The sequence below is a fragment of the Channa argus genome, chromosome 1 (assembly GCF_033026475.1).
Source record: "Channa argus isolate prfri chromosome 1, Channa argus male v1.0, whole genome shotgun sequence".
NCBI lineage: Eukaryota > Metazoa > Chordata > Actinopteri > Anabantiformes > Channidae > Channa > Channa argus.
The window spans coordinates 6,566,337-6,591,745 of NC_090197.1; the positions used below are offsets into that span (position 1 = coordinate 6,566,337).

Below are 25,409 nucleotides of genomic sequence, written 5' to 3' on the forward strand. Positions count from 1 at the left end.
CTACGGAACAAAGGTGAGGAACTTTCCACACTCGTGAAGTCGGATCTGGACTATCGGCAAACCAGCCTGTTCTGCTTCACAGGGACTTGGCTTTCTGAGGATGTGGACGTGCAGCTTGATGGATTTAACTTCATTCGTTTTGACATAGACACTGCAACAACAGGGAAGTCGATTGGGGGCAGAATCTGTCTGGCAGCAAACATCACAGTGCTGGAAACACTGTGAAGTAATGACTGTATCCTTCAGACCACATATTTACCCAGAGAGGTCTCTCACATTACGGGGATTTTAGTGCATGTACCAGGGCCTGAGCCGAGCACATCGTGGACAGTTATAATAGAGCTGTCAATCAGACTGGAGATCAGCCTGTGTTCATACTGGGGGATTTTAAAAAGTGTGACATCGCTCCACATCTGTCCAATTTGGAACAATATGTCCCAACCCCCACCAGAAAAGAGAAAACACTGGACTTGTGCTTTGGCAACATCCTTAATCCGAACACTTCAAAATCATTTCCACCCCTTGGCCTTTCTGACCATAATGTTATTTTGTTATCTCAACTGAAAACTGGTGAACCCATCAAAAAACCATAAAGTCTGGAGTAAAGATGCAGCTGAAGCACTAACAGGATGTTTAGAGCCGACAGACTGGGACTTGTTTTTTAATGACTGTGGTGATGACTTTAATAACCTGACTGAGGTATTGACCTCATATATTTTGTTCTGTGAAGGTATTTTTACCTCCACCCGGCAGATAACTATATATCCTATAACTTAAAGTCATGTAGTCTCCAGAGCTCTATTCATAACCAAATATTGTTTTTATTAACATACCCATAATAAATGTCATGGCTGTTCATGAGACACTTAGACCAGAGGTCTTCAGACTGTAAAGTGAAATCTGTCATTTATAGTACAGGAGTATTTACTTTATTCTGGACCTTGTGGAAAAGCCTTCAGCAGTAATTGCAGCCAATTAAGGACAATCAGAGACATGTCCTGAAGCTACTACAACATGATCTTGGCTGTGTGCCTCCTATTGAGAAGCCCACCCACAGGATGATGCTGCCCCCACATGGTGTATGGCATCCACCACCTGATGAGCAGTGCCTGGTGTTTCCCAGACAGATAGAGCTTAAAGTTTCAAAGAGCTTCATTTTGTCAATCAATTACTTAGAAAGTCCTTCTAGTAGAAATACATTTCATGTTTTCATGTTTTCCCCCCATTTTTCTCCAAACGTTGCACATTGTTAGACTGCTGGGGGACCCACCCCCCAATGCACTGAGCTCCTTTCCTCCTCTCTTCCCTCTCTTCTCTCCTCTTACCCCACATTTGTTTGTCACCACTGTACGACATTAACTTTGTGTGTTCTCTCTCCCGTATTTGTCTTTGTCCTTCTCTGTCTCCGTCTCTCTGTCCCTTCCTGTAGGTGTCCCTGTCTCTTCTTTCACAAGCTTTAATTGTTGATGTAGATGAATATATTGTAGTTTTCTTTTCAGAAAATGTAGAATATCTATTGATTAAGGATAATTGTGCCTTACATGGTATTTTAAACTCACATATTGTAAAAATACAGATACTTATACTAGATTTTTCTGAGGTGGTTTTGTTGTTTCACAAGTGAATTTTTTCCCTTTCATTTTTCACAGTTATAGTTCAATTAATTTTTCGTGTTTTGTTAAATGATAAACAGCTTAATGTAAATACAAACCAACAAAAAACAGAACCTTAAACGAATTTATGATTTTGTTAACGAGATTTTTTGTTGGTCCAACTTATTTATTTCTGGAACACAGTCCTTTCTCATAAGCAAGTCACAATGACATGTTCAGATATAATAAACACGGTGCTCATCTCTGAATGAAGGAGATGTTTTTGTGTTTTTTTATTTCTTTTTTAAATTAAAGTTTCATTTTCTGTTCCTCTTCTGTCTAACAGACTCACAAAGAGAGACACCTGCAGTTTCTTGATCGTCCATGTGTCCTCTCTCTCCAAAGCCTGTTTCATATATGAAGTGTGGACACTAGAGCTGATTTCTCTGGACATTATTGAATTTAAAAAGTTTTAAAATTGACTAAAGACTAAATTAAGCATTGAAGCCCTTAAAAAGACACATTTACAAACTTGACTTTCTAATGAGCAAATATAATATTTATGTTAAAAAGAGAAGCCTTGGAACAATAGTAAACCTTCCCAGAAGTGACTAAAATTCCAAATTAGTCCAAGACCACAGCGATTCATCCAGGAAGTCATAATAACTTGGATCTTAAATTGGAGCTCCCTCATATTCATACTGTGACACCAGAGCATGAAGCTGCACAGAAACAGAACTCAGACAGTATCACGAGTGTTTCTGTGTGAGTGAACAGTAGATCTGGTCCTGGTCCCTGGTTACTGGATTGAGGCTCTGGTAGGTGGAGTCTTGGCCTGTGGAGGCTGGTGGACAGTTTTCATAGTTGGAAAACTGAATGACAAAAAGAAAAACAGGAAGTTTACAGATGTGACAGGAAATGACAGAACAGCTGAAATCTGTGAAAACAGGAGCTGTCAATACATTTGTCGGGTGATGTTTTAAACAGGAACAATTAAGGCCCAGAGACAGATGTTTGTCCCTCAAACTGTGTTTGTCTCCTATAATCACTGTGTTTTGTCTGTTTGGTGCTGAACATAGATCAGGTAGATCAGAGAGTCAGAACTGTCCTCACGGGAGAAACTCTGCTAGATTTCAGTGTGGGATCAGCTCACGTATGAGGAAACCTGTGAAAACAGGAGCTGAAACATGCTTCATTTGCCAGTGAGCTTAGTGTCAGTGTGAGGGGTGATGTTAGACTCTGTTCACTTTGATTTAGGGGAGAATGTTTCAACAAGAAAGAAAAATGTGACTGAACACTGGTTTTCTTTCATCCTACATCTCTGCCATAGTTCAATCTGTCTGTATTTGATGTTTGGGATGTGAGAGCATAAAAAACGTAGGTCATTTGTGTTTCATAAGAGCCAAACTGAATCACAGACACTGCAACTAACAACTTCTGACCCACCAATGACACAAGTATCTCACAGAAATGAAGTTTTCTAGGTTGTGACGTGAACTATTTTAAATTGTGTGAACTGAACTTTAGTCGAGCTCTTAGAAAGTGGGAACTTCCACAACTAAAAACAGCTGCCTGCTACGTTTCTTCGTGGGCTTTAATAACACATTAGAAGACTTTTTGTATCAACTGGAGGGAGACAGAAATAACAGGAAAAATTAATAACACAACCAAGTCATGAAAATACAGAAAAGAACAACAGTAATAATAATAACAATAGTTTGTCATTGAAACATATCTACAACATTAAGTTGTTTAGAGTTCTCTGTATCCATCTTTACAAAAAGTCCAGATTCTCTTCTGTCTTCTTGAAAGCAAGAAAAGAAAATGGAACGTTTTGATTATTCAATAGCAGGTGGGGGTGAAGCCTTTACGTTCACCCCCAGTCGATGGGACATGAGACTAATGAATAATCTGATGTTTTGGCTTCAGATGGAAATAATCCAGGTTACAGACTGACAGACACTAACAGTGAGTAGAGAAGATTCAGTGTTGGTTTGAACCTCTGAGTGGGGATCATGGTTTATATGATTCATTTAGAAAATGTCCTAAGAGCTGACAGTGAGAAGAAACAGAGGAAAAAAGCTTTAAAATCACCTCCATGTTGCTTTGGTCTGAGATTCCCCTCATGTTCAAACCTGTGGAACAGACACATTTAAATGAGTTATTATTCCAGATACAGATCATGGTGAGAGACAGAGGTGGTAAAAGTACACAAACTCAGTACTTGATTTAAATTCTACTTCTTCAAATTTTAACTTTGACTTATGTGATTATAAAGAAAACATTTTATTGATCATCACCATGTTTATGGCATCACTGAGCAGTGGTGGAAGAAGTAAAAAGTAAATGTATCATTGCTACTGAGTAAAACTACAATATTACAAGTGAAAGTCCTGCATCAGAAACTTTAAGTAATAGTATAGAAGTATAAGCAGCAGTTTATTTGTCCAAATATAACATGTAATGTAATAGAACATCATATTATTGGATGGTTCTTACTGATGACATGTCCACATCACTAATAGTGCAGCTGCTAAAAGATGGAGCTGATTTTTACCACTTTATGTACTAACAGGGTATTTTACATTACAATCTGCATCTAGAACTAAATAACTCTAACTATCAAACAAATGTGATGCAGTAAAACGTATATTTGTCTCTGAATTTTAGTGGAGAACAAACAAAAGTGCTTAATGTCTTTTGTGTTTCCACTGTTGTCATGAGTTAACTCACCATCAGAGTCGTTTGTCTTCTTTTTGCAGAGGAGCAGCCCAACAACAACTAACACAAGTACAACCACCACCACCACAAGTACAGGAACCAAAGGAACCAGGAGGGAAACTAAACAAGAGACACAGAAGGTGAGTGAGAAAGAGGAGAGAGGATGAAGGATTTCTATAAACAAATACACAAATATCAAAGACTTTAATCTCAAACTAATAAATAAGACTTTAGAGACCACAATGTTTGATTGTTATATCACGTATCTCAAATTATCTCACATAATTTAAACATGTTTTACATTATATCCACAAACCACTGTCACAATGACATTATGATGATATCACTTCTATGTCTGGGATTTCTACCTGAAAGCTTCAATGTCTTTCTAACTATCTGTTATCTATTCCCTCCTCTAAGTGTGTAGGACTGCTCCTCACAAAAATGACATATCAAGACCACAACACACTGATCCACAGCACAAGAATGAAAGTGTGAACTGATCATTTTAAATGCATGTGTGCACAGGGAGTTTTTAAGTAGGTCAACATGACAGTAAGTAACATAGTAGGTCTTTACCAGTGATTGGGTGTAACTAAATACACTAAGTGTATTAATAGTGTATATAGGAAATATTATACTATACATTTTACTATACTATAATTTTTTTTTACTGGGGAGGTGGGGAGTGGGGATCCCCGGTCCTGGCTATATATCAAAGTGTCTCTGGGCAAGACACTGAACCCCTAACAGCCCATCCCCCCTCCCCAGCGATGCAGTGCTGGTCCAAGCCCGGTAGAAATTGGGCAGGGTTGTGTCAGGAAGGGCATCCGGCGTAAAAACTGTGCCAAATCAACATGTGGACAATGATCTGCTGTGGCGACCCTGAACTCACTGGATAAGCCGAAAGGAGAGTAGTATTAGTAGAAGATACTATACATTTTACTCCACCTCATTTGTCAGACAGGTAGGTTTTATTTATGTTTCCTTTCTGATTAGAATTTTTCATACCATTGCTGCCCAGTGAAAACAATGTATATTTGAATTTGTTGTCCTGTTTGAACTATCAAATGATCCTTAACATGTTAAAACAAAAGTCTCAAAATTCTTAAGGTTAATAAAAAGTATAAAGCAATTTAATGGCGTTGTTTGAATCACCTGGTTTGAATGTCGAGCTGGATCTGTGAGTGGGGGCAGTGTGAGATGAAATCTTATTCTGACACCGTCCCAGCTCCAACATCTCTTCCTAAATTAAATTGTCCAGAATATAATCCTCTAGTCTTACATGAGCAGCTTAAGGACAGTGTGTCCTTATAGCTCCTGAAAGCATAAAACCTAAGCTTGCTCTGTTCCTTCTTCCAGTTAACAAACCGAGTATTTACCTGGTATTAACATGCTCAACTCCTCACGGTAACAGTTAACAGTGGTAAACAGTAAAAAGTGCAAAAAGTTCTATCTGCTCAGACTTATCACCACTCTTTACTAAGGCAGAGCTGACTCCCTCAACTCCCTGTAATTTGATTAGTTGTGTAAAAACAGCCATTTTTAAGAGCAGAGCTCAAACTCTTATCTATCCTTTGAATATCTGTCCTTATGTCTTGTACAATAAAATAAAAATGTGTATTCACTTTTTCAGTGGACATTTCCAGGTTAATTTTATGTTTGCATTAAAACTTTTGAACTGAAATGTAAAACCACTCATAAAGAAAAGGTCACAGAATCATAATCAAACTGTAATACTGTGAGAAGAGCAGGACTTTATAAAACATGCAATATTGTTAAGTTCAGCTTTCTACTGGAGACATCACTTATACATCATTGTAAACTGTGTTTTCTCTCTCAGGTTTCCACATTTTACAGGTGATACAAAGTTTTGAATCTGACGAAAAGACCGGAAAGACTTTTTCTGTAAAGTGTTGTTATGATGGAGAAGACTTCATGTCATTAGACCTGAAGAATCGAAAGTGGATCCCTCTGAAACCAGAGGCTGATGTGGTCAAACAGGAATGGGATGCTGTAAAAGTTGTAATAGAAGATATTGTTCACGTTGTCACTCAGATTCATCCTGAGTTGCTGAGTAACTTTGTGAATTATGGGAGGAGCTTCTTGTTGAGAACAGGTAGGATCACATGACCTGATGAGATTTCATAACTATGTTCATATAAACACACTGAATTATAGCTTTAATTGCTTTTCTTCTTACCCGTTCTTTTAATCTTGATGTATTACTATTGGATTTAATCCTTGTGGTTTCGTTTCCTTTCTCATTTATCTTTCTCAGCCTACATGGTTTATTTCTTTCTCTAACTGGAATTGGAGTATTGCAGGAATTAAAGGTTTATCATTTTTATAAAAATACTGAGATTGTTAATGTCTGGATTTATCAGAGGCCACTGTGCAAATAATCTATTTTTGTTGTTTTCTTGTTATTGGACAATGCATATTGATAAATACAATCCTCTCTCTCTTCCAGTTCGTCCCTCAGTGTCTCTCCTCCAGAAGTCTCCGTCCTCTCCAGTCAGCTGTCACGCTACAGGTTTCTACCCTGACAGAGCCACAGTGTTCTGGAGGAAAGATGGAGAGGAGCTTCATGAGGACGTGGACCATGGAGAGATCCTCCTCAACCATGATGGAACCTTCCAGATGAGAGTTGATCTGAACATTTCATCAGTCAAACCTGAAGACTGGAGGAGATACGACTGTGTGTTTCAGCTTTATGTTGTTGAGGACGACATTATCACTAAACTGGACAAAGCAGTGATCAGGACCAACTGTGGTAAGACTGAAAATAAAAAAATACACACCAGGTTTTAATTTTATCACTAAAGTAAATCTCTGATCCCAACCACAAATATTTGTTGTCAAATGTTCAAATGTGGACATGTTTTGATGCTAATTCCTGATTTACATTTGAATCCTTCACCTTAAGCAACAGAATTAGTCTGGTTTACACCTTAGGCGAAATTTTCATAGTTCAGTTAATAACATTGTACTTATCAAGTCATAATATCTGAGGGACATAATTCAAACACCCAAACAAGAACAAGATTCTTAGAATTGACCTTTAGTGAAGCAAATGAACTCAACTGGCGTCTACTGTCTTATTCATATGAAACACACAGAGTTTGTTAAACTTAAAGTGGATTCCATGTTCATCTTCATCCACTGGCAGAGACAAACTGTAAATGTTCTGTTCTGGTTCCAGTTCCTCCCTCACAGGTTCCTGTTGGTGCTGTCGTTGGAGTTGTTGTAGGACTGATGCTGCTGTCAGTCTGCATCACTGGACTCTTCATCTGGAGGAAGAAGAACAACAATGGTGAGAAACAGGTGTTTTCAGTTATTGTACCATTTTTACTCCACTGTGGGAATAATTTTGTAGGTTCAACCAATGTCAAAAATTGATAATGTCATAAAAACATTGTATGAGCCAACCAGGGTTTCCTCAGTTTAGTTTTTGTTTTATGTAGTGTGTATTGTGAACTGTACTGTATTGTGTGTTGTGATATGTTTCTCCGTACTGATGATGTCATTAGTGACATCATACAGCTTTGATAGTTTGCCTTTGTACTTTACCTTTTGTTTGTTGTGCGCTAGTCAAGGGAACAATGCAACGCAAATGGTTTGTGGCAAGAGAGGCAATTCAGCTCAGCTACTGAAGGGTGAAGATGTGACACGGTGGCTGGAACTGCTCCAGCCACCGCAAGAAGGTAGAAGAAAAAGGTTCAGTGCATAGCTGTGAAGGCACAAGTTTTCTTAACGAGTTCTGTGAGTTCAGTAAGTTCTGCCATACTTTGAGAAACTTGTTTGATGAAGCGGTTTACAAACGTGCTAGTGAGATTTCTGTACTTAAACTAGTACGTACAATTGACCCATCATAAGCTAAGTTGAGAAGCAAGTACACAAAATGTTCGTCAATCAACGATCTCTGGAGTGACGTTTTTGCTGGAGCATCAGATTCAAGTAAGACCCACCTCTACTTTAGTAAGAAACCCTCTCTAAGCCTCGAGGCCAGGGAGGATGCTTTGCAAAGTCTGATAGACAAAAGAAAAGCTGCGTTTGACCAGCTGACGCCACAAGAGACCAGGATGAGCTGTCTCATGGATGAGGACTTCTACAGGGTGGTGGAAACCAAGCTGTACCCAGAGTTCAACAAGCTGTTTGGCGAGGTTTGTAGCATAAATACCTCACTCAGAGAAGCATTCCATGAGCTTAATCTCGAAGTAATGAAAACCGATCAGAAAGACTGGTTCGAGCCGAGGTAAAATACACTTAGAGGTTGCAAGCTGGTTAACAAAGACACGTCAACATCGTGAGGAAGCACGTAAGGCAGATGAGAGCATTGCTCCTGAGGACAGTGTGTCTGTAGCGTCTTCATGGAGATCTAGGAAATCCAGAACGAGTTCTGTAGCATCTGCAGTTTCAAAGCCTTGAGGTCAAACTAAAAAGAGCTAATCTATTGGCGAGGGCGTTAAAGCAAAGACGCCCTAGAGCAGCAAGAAGATAAGCTTAGAGCAGAATAAGAAGAATTGGAAATGAACGCTGCTCTTGCAGCTGCTAATGCACGAAGCCAGATCTTGAAGAAACACGGGGCCTCGTCATGTGGTCCGACTGTCAGCAATGACGACTTCAATCAGTCAGACACAGATAACGTATGCTGGGGAGGAAGTACCCGTTGTCGATGTGGCTGTACAGTTTGAAGAAGCAAGAGATGAAACTGTTAGGGGGTGTTTGGGTGCCGAGTACAGTGGGAGTGTACAGGCTGAGCCTCACCGCTGTGATCTCCAAGCAAGGGTTGTTAGCCAGCTTCCAGTTTCAACAGGTCAACATGTGTTGTTTAAGGATGCTCAGTGTCAAAACTACTTTACCGAAATTCCGGATAAACACCACAGGTTTTATGCTCAATCTCCTCAAGTGATTCCTACTTTTAGTGGAGACCCTCTAGACTATGGTCTCTTCAAAGCATTTGAGGACGCGGTTGTGAATAGAGTATGGGATGACAGTGATTGACTTTCTGTTGGAGCAGAGCACAATTGGAAAACCCAGGGAGATTGTGTGGAGTTGCTTCCACATGGAACCGAGCCAAGGAGGATATCAAAAGGCCAGGCCGCTTTTAAAGGAGCATTTTAGCAATGAATAAGCTATGAGTAGCCTAAATGGAAAGAGCCTTAAATTGGCAAACAATTAGGGCTGAAGATGGTTAATTTGAAAGGATTAAAGTAAATAAAGTACAAAACACATATAAAAAAATATTTGTATTTTAAAACCACCAGGTGTTAATGTTGTAGCTGATCAGATTATATCATAATGTATAATTATGATCCTGTAGTTTACATTCAGATAATATTTGAGTGGAAGTGTAAAATAAAATAAATTGAGCCCAGTGTCACAAACTTATTTTAAGGTGCTTTATAATGTGTCTTAACAGGGTCCAGAGACATAAGAAGAGACGTCCTGTGAAGCTACTGTGACATCAAAACCTGAGTTTGTGTTTTCATTTAATCTGAACATATAACTATCAGAAGATCACAGATGAATCAAACTGGTTATGTGAGAGTGTTTTTTACATCTGAAGACACAATAATGAAATATTAATTTCATGCTGTTTGTGAAGCACCTTCAGAGTCACTGTGCAGGTAAATAGAATTGATTTGATATCTGTGAAATCTGATATGACTGAACAGTTTTCATTTGTTCTTGTGAGTTTATGATCATTTCATTGTTTATTAAAATGTGTTATGATGTTTTAAATGTGACATTTAATATGTATGAAGTCATTTGTCATTTGATTCAGAATAAAAGACAAAATATTTCATATTTCTAGCTGCTGTGTTCAATCTGTCTCCTAATGTCCATTTAATGCTCATTGTCTGTTGGAATTGTATCATTTTTAACAAACACATTGTGTTGTACTTTTTCAGCTGGCAGTCATGTAGTTAGAGTCAGATACTTGTAGATACTTGTACTAGTGGTGTTTTTTTGTGGTGATGCTTTGTTGCTCCAGGGGAGTTTTCTTACTTGGACTCACACAATAAACATTTACTGCATTGTCCAAACTGATTTTTTGGCTTATACTAATGAGAACTTGTTCTAAGACCTTTGTCCTTTTGTCCTACATTTAAACATTTCACACATTTGTCATAGTTTCAGTGTTGGATGGAGTCCATGTGGATTATTGTGACTGCAGCATAAAGAAAACTGAATTAAAGCAGGATATTAACTTTTTACACAACTATATAGATACACAACATAAACAGACTTTAATAAATTCTATCTGACTATAAATCAACTTTGAACATGTGCATCTACACATCAGACAGTCGTGTGCTTTGTTATGTTCCCTACAAACATGTGTGTAGACACAGAAGTAACATATTACTGACCAGTTATTGCCCTTAATTCCTGAAGGACTATGTGAACTACAGGTTATGTTTCTCAATGATAATTGTTATAAAACTAAAAATCTCATGAAGACGTGGAACATGCAGAAATTCTAATGAGACTTATTTGCCTTTGGCTTTAACAGTAGTACGGTTGGTAATGAGAGCGTATTGTGTTGTGTGTCTCAAATTATTAGTATCTGACAGTCTGTCCAGTCATTTTCTGAATAAGAAATTGCTCAATGTTGTTCTTCCAAAACTGTCTACAGAGGTAAAGTACACAAAGTACAGTACATTCTGATGCACAAAAGCATGACACATTCATACTCGTCTCCAGCTGCTGACTTCAGATTTTAATCCTATTTAACAATGAGGCTGCAGTTTGGGTCCAAGACCTGAACTTCTAGGCTGGACAAGGTCAAAGCTGGACAATTGAGCTCAGAGTGTCAGTCTCACAGCTGCTGCTGCACTTTAACAGGGTCTGACACACTGTAGAACTATTTAAGACAAAAACCAAGTCGTTGTGATGTAAACGTGTAGAAAAACATATAGAACAGGCATCTTTAAAGCTAAACCCTTAACTTTGCTCCAATAGCATCAATATGACCTATATCTATTGTCATAGTTCAGTTTTGATAGTATTATACTGATCATATTCATCATATCTGTAACACAGTGATGTTACAGCACATAAGTGTGTTAGTGGGAAACAATGTTCTTCACTCTGAGCTCCCTGTGGTTTCCTACCTCACCGTCTTATTCATGTGATTTGCTCTATGTTCTTAAAAACTAACAACCTAAACACAAATGATGTGCAGCTGTAGACACAGGGTCTGAATGTTATGTTCTGGTTCCAGTTCCTCCCTCACAGGTTCCTATTGGTGCTGTCATTGGAGTTGTTGTAGGACTGATGCTGCTGTCAGTCTCCATCACTGGACTCTTCATCTGGAAGAAGAAGAAGAACAACAATGGTGAGATAGAGATGTTTTCACTTGTCATTGAAACCTTTCAAGTCATCATCAAGTTATCATTGTTGTTTTTTTTCCTCATTTACATTTTCTTATCTTTCTCATCCTCCATGGTTTACTGCTTTACTGCTTACACAAATTGATTTGCTACACAAATTGACATAATTGTTCGCCATCATGAAGAAAATGCTACATTAACTGTAGACCTGTAGAGATCACAATGACCAGGTATTGTGTCTCACAGCAGTTGACATGAGGAAAAATCTACGCAGAGTCAACACACGGAAAGCAGCTGGACCAGACATCATTCCTGGCAGAATGCTCAGGGGATGCACAGATCAGCTAGCAGATGTTCTCAGACATCTGTAACATCTCTCTGAGCAGAGCTGTTGTCCCGATGTGCAAAACCACAACCTTTGTCCCTGTCCTGAAGAAATCACCAGTGTCCTGCCTCAACAACCACCGTCCCATTGCACTCACACCTATTATCATGAAGCGCTGGAAGAGGCTGGTCATGAAGCACATCAAGACCATGTTACCACCTACACTAGACCCACTGCAGGATTCGTACCGTCCCAAAAGCTCAACGGACGATGCCATCACCTCCACTTTGCACCTGTCACTTACTGATCTGGACAATAAAGACACACGTCCAAATGCTGTTTATAGACTTCAGTTCAGCGTCCAACACAATCATCCCACAGCAACTTAGCATGAAGCTGAGCATGCTGGGCCTGAACACCTCACTCTGCAAGGAAATGGTTGTCGACTTCAGGAGAGCACAGAAGGATCATGCGCCGCTGAACATCAATTTCAATTTTTGCAAAATATTTCCATCCAAAATCTGGTTAAGTCAAAGTGTTTATCACAGCACATTTTTATGAATATCTTGACAGGCTCCCAGAATGGAGATTGTCCACTACATGTTTTGTGCTGATGTCAGAACTGATGGTAGCTGTGTTGTCTTGAAAGAAGTTTGTGAAGATGTTTGGTCGTCTATGTGGTTGGTATTGTTTTCGATTGGGTTTTAAATGTTCTCAATTGTGTTAAAAAAGCACCTTTGGTTTGTTTATGGTTTATAAAGTAAACCTGGGGAAAATAATTTTGTAAATGTTTTTTTTCTTTGTGCACATAAGTCAAAAAATGTGCCATGTGCCAATAAATTTGCGGTTACTTCTGAAGTAAAACAAATATGCAGTGATGGTCTGACAGAGCAGCAACATAGGACATGATTACACTAAGACAATGTCCAGAGTTTGCCCTAAACTGAGTTTGCTCATTAACATGTTGAGTGATGTTCTTACAGTCTAACAAATTGATAAAATTCATCACTTAGCTGCCTTGTTATCAACATGGATATTTAAATCACTAGTTAAGATACAATTGTCATATTTACAGTGAATGAAAGAAAGAAGTTAATCAAATCCAGTTAAAAAAGTGGAAAGACACAGTTTTGGGGGTTGAGAAGTCGTAATTACAGCACTACATTCAAAGACAGAAAACCTTTTAGAGTTTCTCTGTAAACAGTAGCTGTTCCCCTGCCTGTCCTCTGCTGTCTGCAGCTGTGGGACAAGGTAAAGTCTGGGGGACAGATTTATATTGAGGAATGATTCATGTATCTTATGGTCCATGATGACTTCACTGAAAGTCAAAGTCTTTTTGTTTCTGATTTTGTGGCCTGCAGCTGTGTGTGTGGTAGGTTCACTCACTTTTATGTTGTGTGGGTTGTTGTGTGCTTATTTAATTTGGTTTTGGTTTGTTATATGGTTAATGTACATTTATGATACTCCAGCCTCCCTTCATATCAGGCTTCTACTTTTCCATTTTTACATGTTTTTAATAAATAGTGGTTATGGTCATTAACCCACACTGGTTGTTGTGGCCTCTTTATTGGCCTCTGCCAGTGATCAAGTATAACAAGAGGAAACATTGTGGTTATATCATATTACTCCATCCACACATTTGATGCCTGTTAGACCACAATGCACCAGGGGGAGAAATATTCAGATCCCATATTTAAGAAAAAGTGGTAAAAATACAACAAGGTAAAAATATGTGTCTGTGTTTTTGTAAAGAATCACAATCAGGACCATTTCTGTGAAATGTCCTCTCCTGCCCTGTGGGTCTGAATGTTTTTTCATTAGAATATCTTTGCATGATTATCACATGATGAGGTTAAGTGTTTATCATGTTGCTTTTCAGCTATACTTTTGCAATAATGCAGCACACTGTGTTTTTATACCACATCACTTCTTTTGTTGTTTGTCTTGTTTTTTATTTTGTCCTTTTCTCCACCAGTGATTAACTCTCCCCTCACCTCTTTTTGTCCGTCTTCTGCTCAGCTCCTTTAAGTGACCTTCATGTGTGTTGTTGCTGTGGATTAACAAGTAAAGGAATAAAAGCACCAGGCTCTGTAGGTGTAGTTAATATCAAACACACTGTGTGTTTATCACACCCTCAGAAAAAACGGTGGGTGTTAAAGTACTAGAAGGAATGTGCTGAAGCAGGCTGCATGTTACTACATATCTGACCTTCTTTCTTCTTTCTTTTTTTTACTGTTTGCAGACAGGATGAAACTGGACACTTGCAGGAAAAGCAGACTGGAAAGTGGATGACTTTGTTCAAAGCCTGTGTGGTTTTTTTTGTTTGTTTTGTTTTGTTTCATTTTCTTAATGCCATGAGCTCCTGAAGGGAAAAGTGGAACGAGCCAAATAGTCCAGCCCCTCCTGAAAAGACAGGACAGCTAAAGTAACTGGTTCAGACTCGGTCAGAACAAGATGGTAAAATTATTGTTGTTGCTTCTCTTCTGTAACATGTCCTCATCAGGTCCAATTTTAAATCTTTAAAACTCTTTACTCCAGTGTCCACTCAGCACAATGTCCTGCTCCTGTCTCACATTATGAAACTTGAATTAGTTTTATTTTTACTTCAGCTCAATAAGACAGAGTTTAAAACCAGTTATATGCTGTAGGTGTTGTATTTATGATTGAAATGTTTGATTTGCCATCAAGTGTTCATGTCTTTAATGTTTGTCCCTCAGTGAGACACTCCCTGAACTATTTGATCACTGCATCTACTGGACTCCCAACCGTCCCAGAGTTTATGGCTGTTTTGCTGGTTGATGACCTTCAGTCATGTTACTGCAGCAGCAACAAAACTCTGGAAGTAAAACACGATGCGTGGAAACAGTTATTTGAAGATACTAAGCTGTGGGACTGGGTGAAAGAACAATGTTTTGACGTTCTGCCTGACCTCTACAAATCCAGACTTCATAGATTCATGCAGCACTTTAACCAAAGTACAGGTACAGTATGTTCTGTGTTATAGCCCTTTTATTTATATTTGAAATGTGAAGCCATTGCAAATTATTCAATGTATTTTTTGTTGAACCACTGTCTCTGATATTACCTGGCCATTATTTTCACAACTCTTCAATCTCTTGTCTAACATATACTAAGCAAAAAGACAACGTTAACTCCGACCTAACAATTGTAATGTGCCTTTTACAGACACATACAGTCATTGTAAAGTGCAACAGAATTTTATTAGAACAAACTTTCATAGAACACAGCTGCGTGGATAATATATGTAAAACATATTATCAAGTTTTCACTGCTGCTCTGAATTAGCCACTGATGAGCTTTGTGAAGAACACAGGCTCTAAAGTCACTGAAGAAAGATTTTGGAAACACCTACACACTTTAGAATTTTTCTTATCTTTTGTTGCTTTTATTCAAACTGTTGTAAATGGATCCCAATAAATCTCTGCTGGAACCAGGTAAAGTTACACGGCCTGATGTCTTTTCATGAACACAACTATGTTGACAGATTATAAACACACTGATTTACCAACTTATCAGTCTGATCTTTACCATCTTTATGGTAAATCTTGTCACTTTGTGACAGAACCGTTCCCTGTTTATTTCTGTCACAGTTCAGTGCTGCTCTGAAGACTGAGAGATAAACATTTTCTAATTCTGTTACTCAGGTAAAGTCTAAAAAGTTAAAGACATTTTAGACAAGAATACAAAATGTTCTTGCATGAGGTTCAGTGTACGTATATTTTAAGGATTCATCATTACCAGCAGGACAAATACGTTTGCCTTAAGATTTTCAGCAGATATTGATGGTTTCACTATACATGAAACTAATGTGTCTTTAAGTTATGGTCATGTGACTTATATACTCTGTCTTTATTTGCTTCTCTTATCCTCCTTCTTCTCTTGATACATCATTATTGAATTTCACCTTGTATTCACATTTCTCCACCTCCTTCACCTTCTCTCACTTTCTCTTCCTCCATTGTCTCAGTTCCTCTTTCCCACCTTCCACGTTCCCTCAGTAGAGCTTCACATACTGTATCATAAAGAAGTTTTCAATTTGCATCTCTCTCTAATCCAGTTCCTCCCTCAGTGTCTATCCTCCAGAAGTCTCCGTCCTCTCCAGTCAGCTGCCACGCTACAGGTTTCTACCCTGACAGAGCCACAATGTTCTGGAGGAAAGATGGACAGGAGCTTCATGAGGACGTGGACCATGGAGAGATCCTCCCCAACCATGATGGAACCTTCCAGATGAGAGTTGATCTGAACATTTCATCAATCAAACCTGAAGACAGGAGATACAACTGTGTGTTTCAGGCTCTAAGGTGTTGAGGACATCATCATCACTAAACTGGACAAAGCAGTGATCAGGACCAACTGGAGTAAGACTGAAGTCAGATGTAAAATGACAAATATACACCAGTTTCTTTGTTTTTTAGCAGTGTGTTCTCAAAATGTTTGAGAACACACTGCTAAGTTTATATGCTGCTCCAAACCTCTGTGTTGGATAAAACAAGTATGAAAATATTATATATTTGCCCTCAGCTTTAACAGTAGCACGGTTGGTAGGGAAACCACACATTGTGCTGTGTGTCTCAAAATAGTCATAGCCAGTCATTTCCTGATTAGGCAATTGCTCAATGTGGTTCCTACAAAACAGTCTACAGAGTCACCAAGTATGAAAAAAACCCACACTAACGTGCACAAAGCACAGTCCATGCATGTCCATCACCAGCTGCTGACTTCAGCACAGAGGAAATCTGACTCCTATTTAACAATGAGGCTGCAGTTTGGGTCCAAGACCTGAACTTCTAGGCTACACTTCTACTGTTCCTCCACATCCCACTTGTGTCATGGATTCCAGGTCAAAGCTGGACAAATGAGCTCAGAGTGTCAGTCTCACAGCTGCTGCTGCACTTTAACAGGGTCTGACACACTGTAGAAGTAAATGCTGCTATTTAAAAGAAAAAAACAAGCTTTGCTCCAACAGGATCAATATGATTTATGATTATTTTCATAGTTCAGTTTTGATAGTATTATACTGATCATATTCATCATATCTGTAACACAGTGATGTTACAGCACATAAGTGTGTTAGTGGGAAACAATGTTCTTCACTCTGAGCTCCCTGTGGTTTCCTACCTCACCGTCTTATTCATGTGATTTGGTCTATGTTCTTAAAAACTAACAACCTAAACACAAATGATGTGCAGCTGTAGACACAGGGTCTGAATGTTATGTTCTGGTTTCAGTTCCTCCCTCAGAGGTTCCTGTTGGTGCTGTCATTGGAGTTGCACTTGGGAATATTTTGATCTATTTACATTTATATACACATTTATATATTTTTAATTAATGCAGCTGATGCTCAGTAACTTTTCCATTTAATTTGCGAAATTAATTGACAAAAGTCTTCAAACTTTTCATTCAAGCACTTTATTTCTAAATGCTTGTTTTATTATTAGAGATTGAATGTGTCTGATAGTATTTGCTTGTTAACAAATCAATAACTTATTTCCAGTCCTGTGTTTTGTTGTGCACAATAGCGCAGCAAAAACAACAAAAAATAATTCATAATCATAACACAAATATGATAATCTAATAATTTTTGGCAAACGGGATCTAAAGCTTTTCATGTGCTCTCCTGCTGCTGCCCCAAAATCCTGGAAACGAACTCTCCAGAGAATCGTTCCATCTTTAAATTGTCTTCGGTATCACAGTAACTAACTGACAGATATCAGTAAGTAAATGATGTAATGCAAACAGCAGCTGCTAACAGTGAATTTGGTGGACTTCAATTTTCTAAATGTAAACAGCACTGTGTTAAAAACCTGATTTAAATCAGTGGCATTTGTGTGAACTTCATTACCTGATTGTCCATTAGTGAAGTGAAGTTTGTGGGCGGAGCGTCTGCTCCTCACTAACTCATTTGTTTACAGTTTTGGTTTCCATTATTAATCACTTCCTGAGTTTTTAGGAAGTTGCACAACTGATCATTGGGGAAACATTTAACATCTAATGTAACACTCAAAAGATAGGAAAACTGATTTAAATATGCGGTGTATGATAGATCAACTTAAAAAGGTTTTTGTGGCACTGATTTGATGGAAATCACTCACATTATGCAGAACTTCAGCCAAATAGTTCAAATACTCCGATTATTTGTCCATGATTCTTGATCAAATCAGGATGAAGTCGTTATTTCTGTTGCTTCTCTTCTGTCACGTTTCATCACCAGGTAAGTTCACATTTCAATCTCTAAACTCTTTACTTCAGTCTGCACTTTGTCCCTGTGTCCACAGTTTTACCTCAGTTTGAAAAGACTTTAGGCTTCAACTGAACATGTTCACACTGTAAATGTCCCATTTAAGACAATATGTAAACAGTATATATAACTTTTTTATTTTGTCCCACAGTGAAACATTCCCTTAAGACTCTCTACACTGTAACATCTGGATTCCCAAACCTCCCAGAGTTGATGATATCTGTCCTGGTTGATAACGTTCAGGCAGGTTACTGCGACAGCAACAAAACCATCTCAGTAAACCACGATGTGTGGAAAAAACTGTTCAAAGACAATCCTGGGCTCCTGGACCTGTGCACTGAACAATGTGTCGAGATACAGCCCAAACGCTTTAAATCCAGACTTGACAGAATTATGCAGCACTTCAATCAAACTGAAGGTGCAGTATGTTCTATGTTCTACATCACTTGGAAAGTAATGGGAGGGAGTTTTCACTGGGGGCAGATTAAAGGTCACAGGGCCTCTGAGCTTGAATTACATGACATGGCTGCTCCTCACAGAAATGACATATCAAGACTTAAACACACTGATCCACAGCACAAGAATGAAAGTGTGAACTGATTTCTGCTTCATGACCTCATCTTGAAAACACACACTCCACTAATCATTAACTCCACCTAGTGGTGTGAAGTGAATATGGGAAAAATAATGTTAACTTATGAACCAGATGGTGTTAGTGTTGTGGTTGACTGGTGTAAGTCAAACTATTTAAGTAAAGATATGAAATAATCATTATTAATGCATGTGTGCATGGAGAGTGGTTAAAGAGACCAACATGACAGTAAATACAAAACATAATCTACATATTGGCTCTTTACCAGTGATTAGATGTAACTAAAGACACTTAGTGTCAATTTCATGTATTTACACTTTACTTAAATATAAACAAATAATTTATTATTTATCTCCATCACATTTCACAAAGAAATAAAATAATATACATTTTTATTTTCATTTAACTTTTTATACAATTGCTGCCCAGTAAAAACCATGTTATTCAATCTGTAAATGATCCTTAATATCGGGTTACAGAAAGCCTCCCAACTTCTCAAGGTAAATAAACAATTCAATGCAGTTTAATAAAGTTGTTTGAATCTTGAATGTGGAGCTGGATCTGTGACTGGGGGGCAGTGAGAGAGTCTGACATGGTCCAAGCTTCAACATCTTCTAAATGAAACTGTTCGGAATATAATTTTAAACAAGCAGCGTGAAGGACCATGTGTCCTCACAGAGACAGCAGCGATGTCCCCTCTTTTCACCTGCTCTGCAGATATGAAAGCTGACCTTGCTCTGTTCCTCTGTGTGAAACATGCTCTGTTCCTCATGATAACAGTTCACAGTGGTGAACAGTAATGTAAATATGGATGCACTTTGAAAACAGTTTAACCTGTAAGATGCACTTAAACCTTTAAAACTGAAACTTATAATTTGGGTTAATCACTCATCAACCACAGAATCTGCTTTCAAGTCATTAAGAAGCTGTGATACTAGAAGAAGAGCAGAACATTATAAAACATGCAATGTTGTTAAAATACTCATTTATACGTCATCGTGAACTGTTTGTTCTTCTCTGACTCTCTCAGGTGTCCACATTTTACAGTTCATAGAAGGAGTTCAATTGGATGAACAGAGCAGAGAACACACTCTTTTTGTACAGTGTGGTTATGATGGAGAAGGCTTCATGTCATTAGACCTGACGATGCAAACGTGGATCAGTGTGAAACCAGAGGCTGACGCCATCAAACAGGACTGGGAGGCTGACAAAGCTGGAATAGGATCATATATTCACTTCCTCACTCAGACTTATCCTGCGTGGCTGGGGATGTGTTTATATCATGGGGGGAGCTTCTTGTTGAAAACAGGTGGAATCACATGATCTGATGATCCTTTTGTCTTTTAAGCCTGATATGTCCCTGTTCAGTTTAATACTTTGTCTTTCTCTCTCTCCCTCTTTCTCCAGATCGTCCCTCAGTGTCTCTGCTCCAGAAGTCTCCGTACTGTTTACCTTCTTACTCAGACTTGTCCTGTGTGGCTGAAGTTAGCTTTGAATTATGGGAAGAGCTTCTTGTTGAGAACAGGTAGAATCACATGACCAGAGGACATTTCATGAACACAACTATGTTCATATAACCACACTGAAGTATTTTTTTAAATGTTTCTCACTCTCTTCCCTTTTCTCTATTCCTTCTCATATGACCCCATTGAATTTAGTCCTTTTTTATTTCTCATTTACCTTTTCGGATCTTTCTGAGCCTCAATGGTTTACTTCTTTCATTTGTTCTTTCTCTTTAACCTTCTCTCCCTTTTTCTCCAGTTCCTCCCTCAGTGTCTGTCCTCCAGAAGTCTCCGTCCTCTCCAGTCAGCTGCCACGCTACAGGTTTTTACCCTGACAGAGCCACAATGTTCTTGAGGAAAGATGGACAGGAGCTTTATGAGGACGTGGACCATGGAGAGATCCTCCCCAACCATGATGGAACCTTCCAGATGACAGTTGATCTGAATATTTCATCAATCAAACCTGAAGACTGGAGGAGATACGACTGTGTGTTTCAGCTTTTTGTTGTAAAGAAAAACATCATCACCAAACTGGACAAAGCTGTGATCAGGACCAACTGTGGTAAGATGAAAGTCAGACGTGTTGAAACTATGTGTTTCTTTGTTAGTTTTGATTGTCCTCTAAAGTTGGACCAGGACCTCTATTTATCGAGCATCTCAGAGTAGGAAATCACTCCTGTCTCCACCAAAATGTAGCAGAGCTTCAGAGGTGTCTGAACTGGTGAGAAATTACCAGGAGAGATTCTCTCAGTTAATGCAAAAATCATTGCAGCTTCACATTTTGACTTAACAGGACGAGTGTAGACCAGTAAAGGTTAGAATTGTTAGGTTATAAGGCACTTTATGAAAACTTTGTGTATTATTTGTTTTGTGATTTTAAAGCCAAACTTCGATAGTGATTTGAGAATTTCAGTTTTCAATTCTCTAAAACATTGAACCTCAATTGTTACAAAAAGATTTTCAGGCTTCATTTCAGTTTCAGTTTCAGTTTGAACTAGCGCTCACTTTGGTGAATCCTCCACCTAGTGGTGTAATTTGACAGTTACAATGTAGAAGACCTTGGTTCTTCAAACCATGGTAGATGTACAGACATTTAGCCTCTTTACACAAAAATACAAAAAAAACATAATCTTACTCAACAATTGTGATCGATCATTGGTGAGTTTCACATAGACACGAATCTAAATGCTGTGTCCTGGTTCCAGTTTCTCCTGTCGGTGCCATCGTTGGAGTTGTTGCAGGACTGATGCTGCTGTCAGTCTGCATCACTGCACTCGTCATCTGGAGCAAGAAGAAGAAGAATATTGGTGAGAGACTGGTGAATGATTACTTGTGTGGCTGAATTTCAGTAACTTTACTGCCAAAAGAACCCAGTTGACATCCTCAGCAGAAGTATTTATTAAGACTTAATATCTTGTCTTTATAATCCCAGCAACAAAAAAATAAAAATTTGTATTTTTTCCCTCATAAAATAATTTACCTATTTATTATTGCCATTTTATTATCATGTGTCTGATATTATTTGATAATCATCAGACAAAACTTCAGCTCCTGACTGATCACAGTGACTTTGTTTTTATGATATTAGCATAATGTATCCTAAAATTTACATCCTGTATATCACATGTGGCTGATTATTATTCACATTCTACATTAAGAACAATGTTCTGTTAAACCAATCAAAAGCTAAAAGAAGCTTCCACACTTTTAAAAATTTCTCTTGATGAGCAAAACTGTCCAGTTGTTTGAATAGAGCCCATAAGACCAGAAATCCCAAGGGGAAGAAAAATGTACCTAAAGTAAGCACAGCACGGTGGGGGAGGGGTTTGTGCTGCTGCCTCACAGCTAGAAGGTCAACAGTTTGAATCTCAGCCGGTTGTTCACTCTGCAATTCAGCCAGTTTGAAAATGATTGGTTAAACATCTAACAGTTTATTGTATTCTATGAACTTATTATGTATTTTTATAATGTAAAATCTAAATTTGAACATAACTTAACAATTACATTTTTCTCCTAAAACTTTGTGTAAAATGTAAAACAAAAGTACAATATTCAAGTAAACTACAATTACATCAAAATTCCACTTAAAAACACGACGAGTTGTAAGTTTGTTTCCAGTGCTGCCAGAAACACAGAAATCCTAATCACACTGAACGTTACAACCCTGTCTCCTAAAAACCTTCTATGAAACATGTGTAATTAACATAACTTATGAATGAATAAGACATTAGATTTATCACCAGAAAGTAACTGCAAACAGGTTTTGGGGCAGAAGGTGTCCGTACAAAAGCAGGACTGTGACACCAAAGACTCCAGAGTGGGTTTAACTCTGCACCTTGGTTAAGGTTAGAGGAAGGTTTGGTTTAAAATCCACTGTGTGTGAAGTGATTTTCTTTTTACTATAATAATGTTTAACAACTGTAGTCAGTTGAGTTAAATATTGTAGTTAAATTTACAACATATGATATATGATGTACAAAATGCTGCAGCAAAAGTTCTGACTGGAACTAGCAAGAGAGATCATATTTCACCTTCACTAGCTTCTCTCCATTGCTTCCCATTAAATCTAGAATAGAATTTAAAACCCTGCTTCTTACATATAAAGCTCTGAATGGTCAGGCTCCATCATATATAGAAGATCTCATAGCACCATATCATCCCAGTAGACCACTTCGATTTCAGAATGCAGGCCTACTTGTGGTTCCCAGAATTTCCAAAGGTAGAATGGGAGGCAGAGCCTTTAGCTATCAAGCTCCTCTCTCTTCCGTTTAAGGGAGTTTTTCCTCTCCACTGTTGACTAGAGCTTGCTCAAAGGGGATGTGTTGGGTTTTCTCTATATCTGTATAGTTTTAACCTTATGAGATGACTCTGTTCTGAATTTGCGCAAGATAAATAAAGTTGAATTGAATCGAACACTGGTAGAAAAAAAGATCATTGTCTGGGAACCTGCTGTTGAAAGTTTCAGTTTTAGCATATTTGCATATTTGCACGTTTACATTAAGAAATATACACTGTCAGTAGGTCACTTAATCCAATATTTGATTTTGTTTTTTAGAAAAAGTATTTAACAAATTATTCCACTTTGTCTTGACAGGCTCCCAGTGAAGATTAGGACTCTAGTGAAGTTACTGAAGTCAAAACCAATATTTTTATTATTTTTCACAGCACTTCATCTAAATGTACTAAATATATTTTTATACCAAGTAATATTTTTACATTTATTGTTAAGATATGTAATTGTTAAATGTGGTCAGTGTGGAGGTTCATTACATCACAGACCTGAATGAAACTTTATGACCTGTGTCTTAAAATTGTCTTTTAAATTTGTTATAATTTTTGTATTTCATCTGTTTTAATGGTGTGTAAATGTGTCTGTTTTAACACTGTGTGTTAAACCTGCAACAGCAACTCAAAGCTTAATTTATTTAAAGGATTTTGGTGTTTTTTTATTTTATCTGTTATATTCTGAAGTACTGAATCTTAAAGTGTGTGTCTGTAGCTCAGCATCCCACCTGTTACACAGATGAACTTTATGGTTACACCTGTGGAGATTCTCCATCAAAGTTCTTGAGGACATTTATCTGACATGAAGTCTGATGAAAACTAAATAAGATGTTTTTTTCTCCATTTTGGGGTTAAAGTGTGAGAACTTTCTTTTACAGGAACATCCAGATACATGATGATACCTTTCAACCTATGGAAGTAAATACAGACGGTTACTTTCATACGTTTTCTAAAGTTCTTTATTGTGGCAAAATGTGTAAAAGCTTATCTTCAGACTAAAGCAAACAAAACAGGCAAAAATTCAAGCTGTGAAATGATGATGATATCTGTTGAATGTAAACAAGTAACAAATGAAAGAAGAGCATTTCAATAAATATCACATGGTAAATAAAACAGTCAGATCACATTATTTCTTTAACTCGTCAGAGATCAAGTTCTTTGATCAGTTTCAAAGTTTGTTATACTCTATATGAAACTCACACAATGACTCTTCTCCAATCAATCATGTTTGTGTGGAACTAACTGTTGTGTAATTTTACTTAACTGGTTTAAAAACTGATGTCATATTAAACCAGAATTCAAATACAGGAGTTTTAAAATTTTGAGATATTTGTGCATATTTGAATATTTCCATGTTATTAAAAGCTACAGAATAACATCAACAATTGTTTTGCTCTCAATTCTGCACTTTTCCTTTAGGAAAGACTTAGTGGAGTGTTTCGGGTTTTTTTGTGGTGGTAAAATGTGCAAGTTTTAAGTGTTTTTAAAATCAGAGTTGACAGAAAACACTTCAGTCTAAAACATCAAACTTTATTAGATCTAATGACCTTATAAAAATATTACATGACCATAATAAATTAAATTATAGTGCAAGAACAAACAATAACACAACACAGAGGTTTGTGATGCTGCTGCTACGTTTTTAAACTTTCTTCAGCATCACAGTCATTAACTGACAGATATCAGCGCAGTAAATGATGTAAAGGAAACAGCAGCTACTAACAGTGAATCAGTTTTCTACATTTAAACAACACTGGGTTAAAAAACACGATTCAAATCACGTAGATCAAGTAACTAGTAATTCATCTTAATAAAATCCCCATAATTCACAATTTATAGTGACATTTGTGGATCTACAGACGTGGGAACTTCATTTCCTAATTGTTCTTTAATGTTTGTTCCTCAGAAACACATTTTGTGTATCGTGTTGTAAAGTGGGTCCCGTTATAAGTCACTTCCTGATCTGTCCAGAGGGGGGAGACATTTAACATGTAATGTAACTCAAAAGAAAGGAAAACTCATTTAAATACGCGGTGTATCATCAATGAAACAAATGGCTTTTTAAGGACATTTGTATTAGGTTCTTGTCTCTACTTTACTATTTCATTGTTTTCTTATTATCGCAGCATTGAAATCTGGCGACGTTGTGGGATTTGTGCCAAATATCCAACCACTCCCATCTTTCACAGAGACCGAAGCAACTCGATTATTTCTCCGTGATTCTTGATCAAATCAGGATGAAGTCGTTATTTCTGTTGCTTCTCTTCTGTCACGTTTCATCACCAGGTAAG

The 25,409-nt window shown here is 37.8% G+C and overlaps 2 protein-coding genes and 1 long non-coding RNA gene across 8 annotated transcripts; 2 read left to right on the forward strand and 1 right to left on the reverse strand.

Moving 5' to 3' along the window:
* Positions 1 to 909: 909 nt before the first annotated feature.
* Positions 910 to 4,435, reverse strand: LOC137101112 (uncharacterized). Its single transcript, XR_010910998.1, has 3 exons — positions 4,326 to 4,435; positions 3,687 to 3,727; positions 910 to 2,464 (listed from the first exon to the last, which is right to left on the reverse strand). It is a non-coding gene; the product is annotated as an uncharacterized lncRNA (long non-coding RNA).
* Positions 4,436 to 5,248: 813 nt separating this feature from the next.
* On the forward strand, positions 5,249 to 10,185 carry LOC137101064 (putative HLA class I histocompatibility antigen, alpha chain H). Its single transcript, XM_067478948.1, has 4 exons — positions 5,249 to 6,432; positions 6,787 to 7,089; positions 7,519 to 7,629; positions 9,739 to 10,185. The coding sequence occupies exons 1-4, from the start codon at positions 6,252 to 6,254 to the stop codon at positions 9,768 to 9,770; spliced, it is 627 nt and encodes a 208-aa protein (XP_067335049.1). The 5' UTR covers positions 5,249 to 6,251; the 3' UTR covers positions 9,771 to 10,185.
* Positions 10,186 to 11,794: 1,609 nt separating this feature from the next.
* On the forward strand, positions 11,795 to 24,359 carry LOC137100797 (major histocompatibility complex class I-related gene protein-like). Of its 6 annotated transcripts, XM_067478557.1 has the most exons (7): positions 15,421 to 15,646; positions 16,060 to 16,360; positions 18,392 to 18,658; positions 19,863 to 20,141; positions 20,594 to 20,896; positions 21,540 to 21,641; positions 23,429 to 24,348. In XM_067478557.1, coding segments are annotated over exons 2-7 (963 nt in total). In that variant the 5' UTR covers positions 15,421 to 15,646; positions 16,060 to 16,359; the 3' UTR covers positions 23,440 to 24,348. The 6 variants fall into 6 exon arrangements, with proteins under 6 accessions (XP_067334659.1, XP_067334655.1, XP_067334658.1 ...); XM_067478558.1 differs by lacking the exons at positions 15,421 to 15,646; positions 16,060 to 16,360; positions 18,392 to 18,658 and adding exons at positions 11,795 to 14,438; positions 14,699 to 14,962 and having other exon boundaries at positions 23,429 to 24,355; XM_067478554.1 differs by lacking the exons at positions 15,421 to 15,646; positions 16,060 to 16,360; positions 18,392 to 18,658 and adding exons at positions 12,738 to 14,484; positions 14,699 to 14,962 and having other exon boundaries at positions 23,429 to 24,343.
* The last annotated feature ends 1,050 nt before the right edge of the window (positions 24,360 to 25,409 follow it).